The sequence below is a fragment of the Lepidochelys kempii genome, chromosome 5, assembly GCF_965140285.1.
Source record: "Lepidochelys kempii isolate rLepKem1 chromosome 5, rLepKem1.hap1, whole genome shotgun sequence".
NCBI classification, from domain to species: Eukaryota; Metazoa; Chordata; order Testudines; family Cheloniidae; genus Lepidochelys; species Lepidochelys kempii.
This window is the reverse complement of record NC_136384.1, coordinates 102,516,106-102,528,947: the sequence shown is the minus strand read 5'-3', so window position 1 is coordinate 102,528,947 and position 12,842 is coordinate 102,516,106. Positions and strand designations below refer to the sequence as shown.

The window sequence follows — 12,842 nt, the reverse complement described above, 5'->3', positions numbered from 1 at the left end:
CAAATAATATGTCAACATTTGAAGCTGCATGCATTTGAAATGATGAGCCCATTACTGTGGCATCAGATAATTCAAATGATCTTGTAAAATAACAATTAATTGCATTAATATAATCAAGGACTAAATGCAATCTGGATTATTAAAAGTAAAAGGTGATATTTCCTGCTAACATTGAAACTGCCATCACTATATGGTATTGTAAATGCTTTTATTGAGGACTGTTATGAATGAAAAGAAAAAACGTAAAGAATTCTGAATCATAGCCTAAGTCATGTTATATTGGAAAATTAAGAGAACAGAGATTCAGCCTGCAGCAGGAGTTTTTATATGCATGTTTTTTGATCACTAAAGGAAAAGGATTATATGTTGTAGCATTTACAGTATTTTAACTTTAAAAGGTGGTTCTTAAAGGAGTATCACTGATAAATCAGATTTATTTAATTAAAAAATCTCTGATCATATATTTTTCCTTTTTATGGCTTTTATATAGAACATTTTGCATTAGTTCCTTCTATAGCCCAATTCAATGAAATTGAAGAAATTCTGCAGTTTTGGTCTTACAGCCAGTTTAGTATGCGTCCTAGGATTAAAAAATAGGTGCAGAACTAGAGTAGTTTCCTGTAGGCAAAAGTGAAGAGAAGGGTCATCTCCACAACAGATGTTTCTAGAAAAAAAATTAAATGGCAAATATTTTCTTGTGTTCTCTTAGCTATTATTAATGGCTTTACGTTTGAATAATAACGTCCCCTCTTTATAACCCAGTAGCAAGAAAGCTACCTGATCCTACCAGCACAGATATAATCTTGTGTTTAATAGGATGATGCCATTCTGATGCCGTTCTGTTACCATATAAAATAATATGTCATAAGTTCAGCAGTCTGAAGTGACAGCAGAATAAAATAAGTGGAAAAGATGAGCTCAGCGGGGGCAAACTGTTGATTAAATGTAAACAGCAAACATAATTGAAAAAAATATTTCAGAAAAGTGAAGAATACTGGACTTGCATTGAAATCTGATATACTTGAAAATTTTTACTAGTCTGAAAGTCCCATGTTAAATTTTGCAACTGAAAACCAAATTAGAATTTTTGCCCAAATATGGAGAAGCATGTCTCTATATTTACAAAGGATTTTATAATATAATCTACAATTCAACAATTGTATTTGCCAGGTTAATTTTTGCTTTACATAAGACACATTGCCTTTGAAACAATGCGTCTTTTAAGAGCATAGTTTAAAATGTGGTTTTTCCAGCAATTATAATTTTAACACATTAAGACAAGCAGTATTTTTTCTGTGTTTTGTGATCATTTTGAACAGAAACAATTGGCTTGCAAAATAAAATATATTTTTAAGGTAAATATCTATCTCAATTCCCCTGCTCTTGCTGTTTGTGTTTAAAAAAGTTGTCTTAAGCATATAGTGTGTTCCTGTGTACATTACCGTAGCACGTTTGTTTTAGGAGTGCAGAAAAAATACTTTGTATTTGTAAAATTGCTCTTTTATCACTACAATAATATTTCTCCTCTTCCCCCATGTTCAGAAGGTACCTTGTATTTGTTTGAGTGTCTGGTTAAGGAAACTGAATAAATTGCAAATGCATTTCTTGCTTCTAAAATGTTAAGCAGGAAATTGCTAAATGGTGTATGAATTTTTTTTATTACATTGGGCACTTGGTATATATGGGTTCAACTGATTACATACAAGCGTTTGACTGAAATGTAAAAGGTTCAGCTCAAACTGTTAATTGATCTGAAATACCTACTGAGTTTTAATTTTACTTGGAAGTTAATAATATACCAGCCAATCTTTAGCAATAAAGTACAGTGTTTTTATATGCATTGCTGACTCAAGCTCAGATAGCTAGAACTCATTTCACTTGTGACCCTCATCTTAATTGCATCATCATAACGCTTTTCTATACTTGTCTAAAGAATTCTTTTGAGTGATCTAAATAACATGTATCAAAGCTGTTTGTCATTGTGATAAATATGCAGCAAAGTTTTTCAAGCCTTTTGAATGAATTTATATAATTTTCACAAGGAGACAAAGGAAATGTAAGCAACTAAAATTTTGCTTATTGCCATTTGTGTGCGCACATCATAACCTCTATCACTTTTGTCATATCTGTATCTAATTCTGTTTTGTCACTTGCACTAAGCAACTTTATTTGCTGTCATTCATCCCCATTCATCAAATCACAAAGCTTCTGTAGAACTTAACAGTTTAGTTTTATTAAAAAAATTTTAGCTAGTCCTGATTTTAAAAAAAGATTAGATAGATTGGTTTTGGTGTCAAAATATGACATTAAAGGGATGCTGTCAAGTTAAAAGTCAATTTTAAAAAAAAAAAACCTGTGTTACTCACAGTACCGTAGATTATTAGAAGTGGGGGGAAAAATTAAAAAAATTCAGTTTATTTTTCTTCAGATTTGCTGTCTGTTTACTTATTGCGCTCTTCAACAAAAATAGACTATCATTGACAGTTTTTCTTTTATTTTTGTTCACTTTCACTTTATGCTTCTTCTCATGTATCAGCATAATCTTTAGATGTATCATAATCATCATCCATCATGGCAAATCCCAAGGATGTAGCCTTCTTGCAGATCTAGCTAAATCATTAAGGTAATCTGGCTGGATGTTCAGTTTATGTTCATCATTGGCGATCATATCACATCATCAAAGCTTTTGGCAACCATGTGATCACCAGCTGTCTAGTGGCATTCCTTGGTACACACTTTGCTGGTTTTCTCCTGTAATGTTTGAGGACTGTTTAAATAAAATAAAATCATATTTTGTTTTGGATCATGAAAATATATTCATATTTGCTTTTGTAAAACTTTTACAAAACAAATATTGAGTCCACAATACTTGACAGTGCCCTTCTCAGGTTACAGCAGGAATTCCGTTAATTACCAGTTGTGAACTTTTCAGAATCTCTCTTTCATAAACATACTTGAGGGATACATTGGCATGCATGAGGAAAGTTTGTTAGAATTCATGTTACTCATTACATTTCCTCCATTGGCATTGCTTATTTCCATCAAACACTTAGCTCTTCTGTTTAGCTGTAATAATTTGCATTTTCCTAGTTATTAAGAATAGTTTATTGTACTAAAAAACTTATGGCAGCCAGACCAGAGATGCAGCAGTAGTGTGTGATGCTGATATGAGGGTAGGCCAAGTTCAGTTGAAATTAATAACATAGTAAAATTGGTACATTTGGTTTGAGTGTTTGGACAGGTCAAGAAAAGACTCCAGTTGCATTGTTGCAGAACTCTCTTCCTGTTACTGGTTGATTGTTATGCTGGTATTTACAGTGATATTGAAGAAGGTTGCATGTTCCATCCAAGGTGGTAGATGAATGAGGTAGGAGTTGCTGAGGGCTGCAGAGGTTCAGTAAAGACAAGAAAGTAATAGGAATATCAACAGCCTCTAAATTATAGAACCTGAATCTCCAGACAGTCTCCCCATACTCAAATACATATGCACTTTCCCTGTGATAAAAGAGAATTATTTTACAAATATTTTTCTGATGTCAAAACTTAAAACAATTTATTTAACTACTTAACAGTAAGTGTGTTGCAATGCCTGTTAGCCAATGAGAGGCTCCCGTTTGTCAGTCCTGCTGCTTCTAACAAGTTTCGGGATTGATCAGCAAGTAATGTGGTGCCATGCATAAAAGGCATCACCAAACGCAAGCAGTCTTCCACTCACACTGCTGGAACATTTTTCGTAGTGTAGATCCTTTAGTTCAATCAGAAAGTACATAAAATTAAAACAAAGCAAATAACTAAAAATATTTTGAATCCCCATACTTATTATCTATTGTTTCTGGAATCACAGTGTGCTAGGCACTCTCCAAACATAAAAGGAGGCATGGTTCATATCTGAAAGAGCTTATGCTCCTTATTTAAAAAAAACAAAACCACACCAGCTAGGCATCTGAGGGTAGGAGAAAGGGTATTAACAAACAAAGAAGGTGGCCCAATGGTAGTAATACACCATGTTAATGGCACAATTAGAATTATTTTAAAAAATATATAAACTTATAAAGTGTCATAGTTTTATTTTATTCTGGGGTGGTTGTGTTTTGGGTGATGGTTTGGGATCAGTTTTAATGTATCCAAACAATTCAGCCATTCCTAGGTGAAATAACTTTTTTTTTTTCTTTTAAGTTGGCAGTTTATAGCTGTACACACTAGGGGAAGGCAAACTGATTCAGATAAAATATTTTGTCACAGCTTTTTTGGAGTGTTTTTATAGCCTGAACTGAACTTCTTTTCTTTCTCGCTTCTGATTTCTCTATGGGACTGAACCCAGCAGGGCTTAAATTCTGGGAGATAATGACATTTCCCTTTGGGATTGAGGCATACACAAAGCCAGATCTACAAGTCCATATGTGAGAGCTTGAAGATTTGTGTTTCTGAGTGTAGTATACTCTTAGATATATTAGCCACAAACTGTGAAAAAGCCAACAGCAGTGAAACCCAATGGAGAGTTTAGGATCTTTCTGCAGAAGAAGGGAGAGAAAGAACTGGCACACCCAATAGATTGCTTAATGGAGGATTTGAGGGGAGTGATGAGCTGGCCACCCTTTTAAGATGCCAGTGAAGGAGAGTAGATAGCCACTAGTCCTCTTCCCAGAAGACTGGATTATGTCAGGTGGGAAGCTTAGGCCTATTGGGGAAAGTTGTCTGGCTGGAGAGGAGAAGCTAAAAGTTTGAATGAGTTTTCGAAAAAAAACTTAACTTTTTAGATGCTTATCTAAACCCCAAACATTCTGGATATTCACCCATGCCTAATATGTTAAGTATGTACATGCCTTATATAAAAAATGATAATATAACAAAGTTTATATTAATCAGTCAATATGTATATTCATTTGTGGTTTCAGACATATTAAGGATCTGCAATTGCACCAGGTTTTCTGTCCAGTAGCAATTATAAACTTTTGATTGTGATTGATCCTGCTTATTTTTGTAATTGAATTGATCAATTTTAAGAAAAATAATAGGTTTTTAAGGCTTATTTATATTTTATTTTAAAGTAGACACTCAGAGAAGACTCCAGAGACAATCTTCTTCAGAGAAGATTTTTTAATTTATTTTTATAATTTGTATTTCTTTTGAGGGTATATTTAAAAAGCTTTTGGTATACCATGCTTAGAATAATTCCGTCTCTCCAGCTTCCATTTCTTTTTTGTCTGCTTTAGCAAAATTCATTATAATCTGTTAAAGGCTCCACTACTGCTGTGGAGAATCCTGACAGAATCTCTCAAGTTTAATTTTTCTGTCTGTTCAAGTCTGGGCTATTCTCTCTTGAGATGATCACTGCTGCTTCAGGCCTCTTTGATCCCAGGTCAGCCTGTCAGCCTAACTCACCTCACTAGCACCACTTCCTTTTCAAAGAACAGTTGATGTATATTTCGTGCTTTAAAGGAGACAGTTTCACAAAGATAAAAAAAATTGAGCCAGATCAGCTGGGAGGAATAATGTAATCAGGAAACTGTGAATGATAATTGGTAATTCTTTAAGAACACCTTACTACATACCCAGAATCAAGGAAGAAGGCCATATTGACTTACAAAAACATAGCCTGGTTTAGAAGGGGTGTGAAAACAGCTATAATTTTTTTTTTTAATATATAACCAATGGATGAAAGGGGAAGTTCTTAGTAATGAATATAAATCAGAAGCTAGGAATTATAGAAAATTGATAAGGGAAGCAAAGGGACAGAAGGAGCAATTTATGGACAGCAGCATTAAGGACAGTAAGAAGGAATATTTAAAAAGTATATTAGGAACAAAAAGAATCCTAACAATGGTATTGGTCTAGTGGAAATGGTAGAATTACTAAATATCAATAATGATGCAGAAAAGGCAAAAGTGTTCAATAAACATTTGTTCTGTATTGGGGGAAAAACAGATGATATAGTCACATTCATTCCACTAGTATCTCAAGAGGCTGTTAAACAGCAGCTACTGAAGTTAGACATTTTAAACTCAGCAGATTCAGATAACTTGCATCCAAGAGTTTTAAAAGAGCTAGCTGAAGAGCTTGCTGGATCGTTAATATTGATTTTCAATATGTCGTGGAACACCGGGGAAGTATTAGAAGAAAGCTAATGCTGTGCTAACTGATAGGTCTGACAATGTAATCATCAAATGGGTGTGTTTCTGGTGGCATCTTGCAGGGATCGATTCTTGGCCCTACACTGTTTTACACTTTCATTAATGATCTGGAAGAAAACATAAAATCATCATTGATAAAGTTTGCAGATTACACAAAAATAGTGGGAGTGATAAATAACTAAGAGGATACAGAAAAATTTGGATGTCTTGGTACGTTGCGCACAAGCAAACTGTGCATTTTAATATGGGTAAATGTATACAACTAGGAACAAAGAATATAGGCCATACTTATAGGATGGGGGACTTATTCCTGGGAAGCAGTGACTCTGAAAAAGATTTAGGGGTCATGCTGTAAAATGAGCTGAACATGAGCTCCCAGTGCGATGCTGTGACCAAAAGGGCTAATACGCTCCTTAGCCGAATAAACAAAGGGCATCTTGAGTAGGAGTAACAAGATTATTTTACCTCTGTAATTTGGCACTGGTGCGACTGCTGCTGGAAAACTATGTCTAGTTCTGGTGTCCACAATTCAAGAAGTATGTTGATAAAGGAGAGGGTTCAGAGAAGAGTTACGAGAATGATTAAAAGATTAGAAAATATGCTTTATAATAATAGGTTCAAGGAACTCAATCTGTTTATTTTAACACGGAGAAGGTTAAGGAGTGACTTGATTACAATCTATGATTACCTACATTGGGAATAAATATTTAATAATGGGCTCTTCAGTCTATCAGAGAAAAGTTTAACAAGAGCTAATGACTGGAAGTTAAAACTAGACAAATTCAGACTGGAAATAAGATGTACATGTTTAACAATGAGAGCAAATCATCATTTAACCAAGTGTCATGATGGATTCTCCATGACAGATCATTTTTAAATCAAGAGTGGATGTTTTTCTAAAAGATCTGCTCTAGGAATTATTTTAGGGAAGCTCTGTGGCCTCTGTTATACAGGAGGTCAGACTAGATGATTACAATGGTTCCCTTCTGGCCTTGGAATCTACGTATCTATGAAATACTCTAACTCAACCAGAAGTCACAGGCTTGATGCAGGAATTATGTGGTGAAACTCTATGACCAGTGTTATGTAGGAGGTCAGACTAGATTATCATAATTTAGCAAAAAAAAATTGTTCTTTAGCCTTGTCAAAATTATGTCATTTATTTTGTAATCAGACATTCTTTTCAACACTTTACCTGAATAAAAAGGGCTTGCATTTCTAAAACAAAAACAACTGTCCGAAAGAGAAATGTAATGTTCAAGATTAAGAAAAGTACCTTTTTAATTAATGTTGCAATAAAATTATTACTGTAACAAGGGAGAAGTTAATTTTGCATGTGTGCTAGTAAAGTCTAATACATGACATCTGAAATCTTTTTTATTTCAGTTCATATGTGTATTGATGAACCCTACTGATGCTTGTAAATTAGACTGGAAAATCTGTGGGTAGTATGGTAATAAGGCAATGTGGGGGGGAGAGGACTCAATAAAAATTATCTATCGGGAAAAAGATAAGTGTCTTTAAACTTACAGTTAGTTTTGAATATGCCATGTTTTTGTTTTTTCCATTTTACAAGACTAATTCATTTCTTGCTATTTTTACTGCACACTGAGTGAACATGATTATCTGTCCTCTTACTGAACTCTAAAAAAAGGTGTGGGTGTGGGAAGGTGTTTCCATGAAAGCTTTTCTATTTTACATCTCATTGCCTCTGTCATTTCCAATGTTTTTTCTCTGCCGTAGCCACAGTTACACTTAATACAGAACTACAATTACCCTGTAATTTTACTCAATAACGCTACTACGGAAGCAGCCAAAAGTGACATTAAGATCCAAAGTTATGAAAAAAAGACTGGGTGGGGGTCTTTACACATATGCATTAGGAATAATACTGCTGTATGTTTAAGGGGTGATATATAATAATAATTATCATCTTAAAAGGTAAAATTATTCTGAATAAATTAGAATATTTTCTCAGAGCTGAAACCTGCACTATGTGCACACCCAAACGTCCATCAACTTTCCTGAGATCTTTGGATGTGTAAAAAATGCTATGTCAGGGAAGAAGGCTAAAATCCAGCCACCACTGAATCTAATGGCTAAACTCCCATTGAATTCAAACTATCTTCAAACTATGCAAGGGGTTTTCTCATATCCTTGGGAAAAACTCTTCAGGACCTCGGGTGTGGGTTGTATTTCCCCACCCCACCCTCTGCGTTTGGTTAAAGATGCTGAATGTTCAGAAAGTTTTTATATTTGCATTGTGACTTAGAAATAAATTTTGTGCTTGTTTTATTTCTTGAGCAGAGAGGAGGGTGAATTGAATTTTCTGAGGGCCTGATCCTTCAATGTGTATAAAAGCAAAATGCCTCCCAAAGTTACTGGGAGTTTTGCTTTCACAGGGACTCCAGAATCAGGCAGTTAATAGAATTTGTTCAATAACCTGGACTGAAGTTTAAGCAATTCCTGTTGAACTTTAAGCAATCTATCAAAGTTTCTCTGGTCAGCCTTTTATTACTATCTTGTCTTGAGCCCTTTTTTTAATGACATCTATTATCAGATTGAAATGGCGATTGAGACACTGCAAAAGTCTGATGGTCTGTCCACTCACAGAAGCTCTCTTCTCAACAGCCATGTAAGTTGCCTCTTCTTCATGTAAACTAATCTCCTGCTTTGTCTGCATGCTTAATCTGTCTCTAAATGCCTGTTTGGTTTTATTGATATTTTATTTTATTTTATTTTATTTTATTTTATTTTTTTGGCCTCTTAATCTTCCCTTCTCAGTCACTTGTAATCTTATACAGCATCTCCCATGGCTATGTTTTGTCAGGTGAAATGTCACTAAATACATATATATTATTGAGTTAGTTTCTTAGGTTCTGCATTATGTCCACAGGTGTTACCACATTCTGAGTTTCACAATAATGTAATTGTGAAAATAATCATTGAAAAATTCTTAATTATCCAGGGGGTTGGTATTTGAGATAAAATTAGCCTCTAAAAAGAATCTGGGCACTGTATAATAATTTTTTGGGGGTGGAGCATGCAGTATGAGTATGTAATATCTTTTGGATTATTTTAGAGAATGGCATTACTTTATTTTGAATAATGAATTTATTGAAAATGACAAAAGAATGCTGAAGGTCCATAAAGCGGTGTTGGTATTTCTGTTAAATGACTTATACAAGATGTTGCCTCCATGGGCTGAAAAAATGAAAACAATTGATTACTCTGAAAGCTGGAGATATGTTTTGCTCTTTGTGCCTCTTTATTTGGTCTGAATTTACAAATCCTAAAAAAAAGAATCTTCAGTAAGAATAACTTTTGCCTAAGGTGGGTGTTCGTATAAAAACAGCATTTTAAAATATAGTGGTAAAGATATTAAATGTAACTTTTGTATAGAGAGGGAAAAGGGCCCAAAGCTTAATCTCCAATTTACTGTATAAATTATAAAATGAATTGCCAGCCAAAGTTTTTCCAGAAATATCTTTCCAGCTGGTAAAAGTTGCTTTATTTAAATTATATTGTTTGGCATTTGTATATGTTCCCTCCTTATCACATATTAAGGCTACTAATCAAAATGATTCTTATTCTCTGATCACACTTTTTTATTCTACCAAAAAAATGGAGAATAGGAAACTAAATCTCAATTTCAAAAGTTTATTTTTGTACTACCAATTGGTTTCATGACAGTAGACACAATAATTTAGAAATCAAACCAAAGCAATTATATATTTTGTTCTGAAAATGTCCCATAATCGGAACCTGAAAAACCAATAACTTTGTGTGAAAGTTTCCCATCATGATGGCAAGAAACAATAAGGGACTGATTCTAAAACACGTGAAAGAGAAAACAACTTTAGAAACTGCTAAAATTGTGGGAAGAGAGATTGAATAGCATCAATGTGATTAAGACTTTTAAATTCTATCTTGGATGTTAAAAAGAAATGTTGTTTTGAAGATAGAAGGCTGCCTAGAAATTGCATTATCAGGGTTAATTAAATACCATTCTGAAGAGATCATAACCTTGGCAAAGGGCCAAAGCATGTTAAAACTGGAGATACAGAGAGCTGTTACTTTGTCTTGAATCCCATATGGAAGCACACAATCCTTAACATCATATCTAAGAAGAGCTAGATGATAGGCTGTTTACCTTGGGTAACTTTATTCCATTATTTACATATAGACGTATATAGTGATATGCACTATTTACAAATACCTTTCTGCTAATAATATTTACATGTACCCATTATACTATGTCACTACTTTTCTCTTTTGTTCCTTTAATTTGGGCATTATTTCAAATTTTAATAAAAGATCAGTATGTAATCAGGATAGGGCTCTGTCTTTGATCCTGTATAGGACACACAAACATATTTCTTTGACATGATAGTCTTGACAGCCCCAATCACCCATATAAGAAGTTGACAGAAAATGGTTGAATTTATTTTATAGTTTGCCTATTTTTAAAACTGTATTTATTTTGCCTTCTGACTCAAATTGGTGTAACATGGAAGAAATGTAATATGTTTTTTTGTTTTCTCCCTATTTCTCAAACTACCCTTCATTTTGATTTCCAGAGGTCTGAGCCAAAGCGCATTAAGTCAAAGTAGAGACACTTCTGATATAAATGGGCTTTAGATCAGGCCTGAAAAGCTGTGAATTTCATTAGAATTACCTTTTACATTACAAATGTTCTATTCATCCATGACAAAAATTTAAACTCTCAAAAATAATAGTCTGCTGACTTGGCTTTCTATGGTACTATACCTCCATTGTTAGCCATCCTGGAGTGTGGTTGCCTTTATTGATGCTTGCTCATTTTTCATTTCTCCTCTACTTTTTTCTTTTTCTGATTTCTTTGTGCATGAGGTTGACTTGACTAATCAATTTATAATTGAATGTTGTATAAACATCGGAGTTTTAGTGAAGCCAGAGTCAATTTGCCAGTTTTTACCCTGTAAACACTTCATACTTATCCATCCTTAAATGCTACTAATACTATTAGTCAACAAGCTAGTATTCAAATCCTGAACAGCTCAGGTGTCGAATTCTTATTCTGCATTGAAGAAATATGTTTACAATAGCTGTATAATGTTTGTAGATTATTTTCCTTTTAAAATTACATACAGCCTTGGGCACTCTTCTTTCCAGCAATCTAGCAAATAATCACTTGATGCCTTTTGCCACTGAAATACATCCACCCTAGAGCAAAAATCTTTGTTCTATGCTTATCTTGGATTATGCTGTGCCAACATTGGCTAATGCAAGTTATAGTTGAAATAATATCTGTCAAGAATTCAGATCATTAGTAAAGTGCACTTAAAATGAATCCTAATAGGTTATAATCCATCTGGAAAAAAAACCCCAAATGTTACATTTAGAAGTTAATTGGGAAATGCATTTTTTGTTTGTTTGTCAGTCAGTATTTCCCTTTGGGGAAAAATAAGAATAGTTCACCCTTCTTAATCTATCCTGATTAACGGAGATTAAATGCAAAGGTTGAAAGATGTAATTATCTTGGTTTCTAGCCTCAGATATGCTTATGTCAGTTCATTAGTGAAATAAGTAGGGTTTTTTTAAATAAACCAAGGTAAAGGTTAGTTTCCAGTGATATTTTTTTCATAGGCTTTATATCAGAATGGTAAACAACCAATTTAAAAGACATTTGTGAACACTATGACTCAGTATTTTTTTAAATAATGATTTTAGATCTACCAGCTGAAATAAGGATGATAAACTGCTCTGTTTTGTTAGATTCTATTTAAAGTGCAAAATTGTCTAAAAGTCTGGCTAACAGCTCTACATTGTGGAACCATTTAAGTACGTCAAACACAGAGACATTTCTTCTTGTGGGTATTTGCCTACTTGTCATTCATATTACGTGCTAGCAAGTTAAAACAATAGAAGCCATCTCAGCTCATATTTTAGAACATAAACTAAAGAATTACAATTTTGTTTTCTATTTTGTTCTCCATGGAAAAGGAGAACATGAAGATAGCCTCTAAAAGGTCTTGGGTGAATTGTTGTTCTCGTTGCACTTGGCAAAGTGCACATGACTCTGATTGAAACGGAGGTGAGAGTCCAGTACATTAATTATACCTCTAGATTTTAGTGAGTACTAATGTAAGAGTGACTGTAGAGTGGGGGCACGATCTAAGAATGTTCTATTTTAGGAATACAGAATTAAATTTTTTCACATTAAAATATTTAAGATCTGTGTCTTAAGTGATTATGTTCAACATTAGCAAAAGTTTTCTCTTCCTTATCATTGAAAAGTTTGTGTTACCACTCTTTATTAGTAAATGAATGCGACAGACTACAGTATTATCACGTAAACTGATCTTTTTGCTGCTGTTAAGAACATATATATATTACTCATGTTTTGCCTTGATACTTTACATTAAAATTTGTTACACATTTCTGTTGAGAACTAATGCATCAGAACAAAATTTTGTTGCATTGGTTGAAATCATTTTAAAATGCCTGGTTTGGAGTTTCATTGGAAACTCAAAACTGAGCCCAGATTTTTTGTAAAATCCATTAACCTGACTGATTTAAAGATTCACACTGAAATCATGCTCTTGGCTTTGACATCAAAACTGGTGAAACTTGGCAATTTCAGCTGCTTTCCTGTTTACATTTTTGGGCTCATTCAAACCCAAAACTCAAAGGAAAATTCTGGGGGATATAAATCTGTGGTATGGTAAG

The 12,842-nt window shown here is 33.7% G+C and overlaps 1 protein-coding gene across 4 annotated transcripts in view; it reads left to right on the top strand.

Annotated features, from left to right (window-relative positions):
• RFX3 (regulatory factor X3) overlaps positions 1-12,842 on the top strand; it is a 250,108-nt gene that overhangs the window by 178,900 nt on the left and 58,366 nt on the right. For 3 of the 4 annotated variants that reach the window (XM_073345241.1, XM_073345240.1, XM_073345242.1), the window contains one exon: positions 8,692-8,766. The exons of the other annotated variant lie outside the window; for it this stretch is intronic. In XM_073345241.1, coding sequence (XP_073201342.1) covers positions 8,692-8,766 — 75 coding nt within the window. The remainder of the gene's footprint in view (positions 1-8,691; positions 8,767-12,842) is intronic. 4 annotated transcript variants of the gene reach the window in all.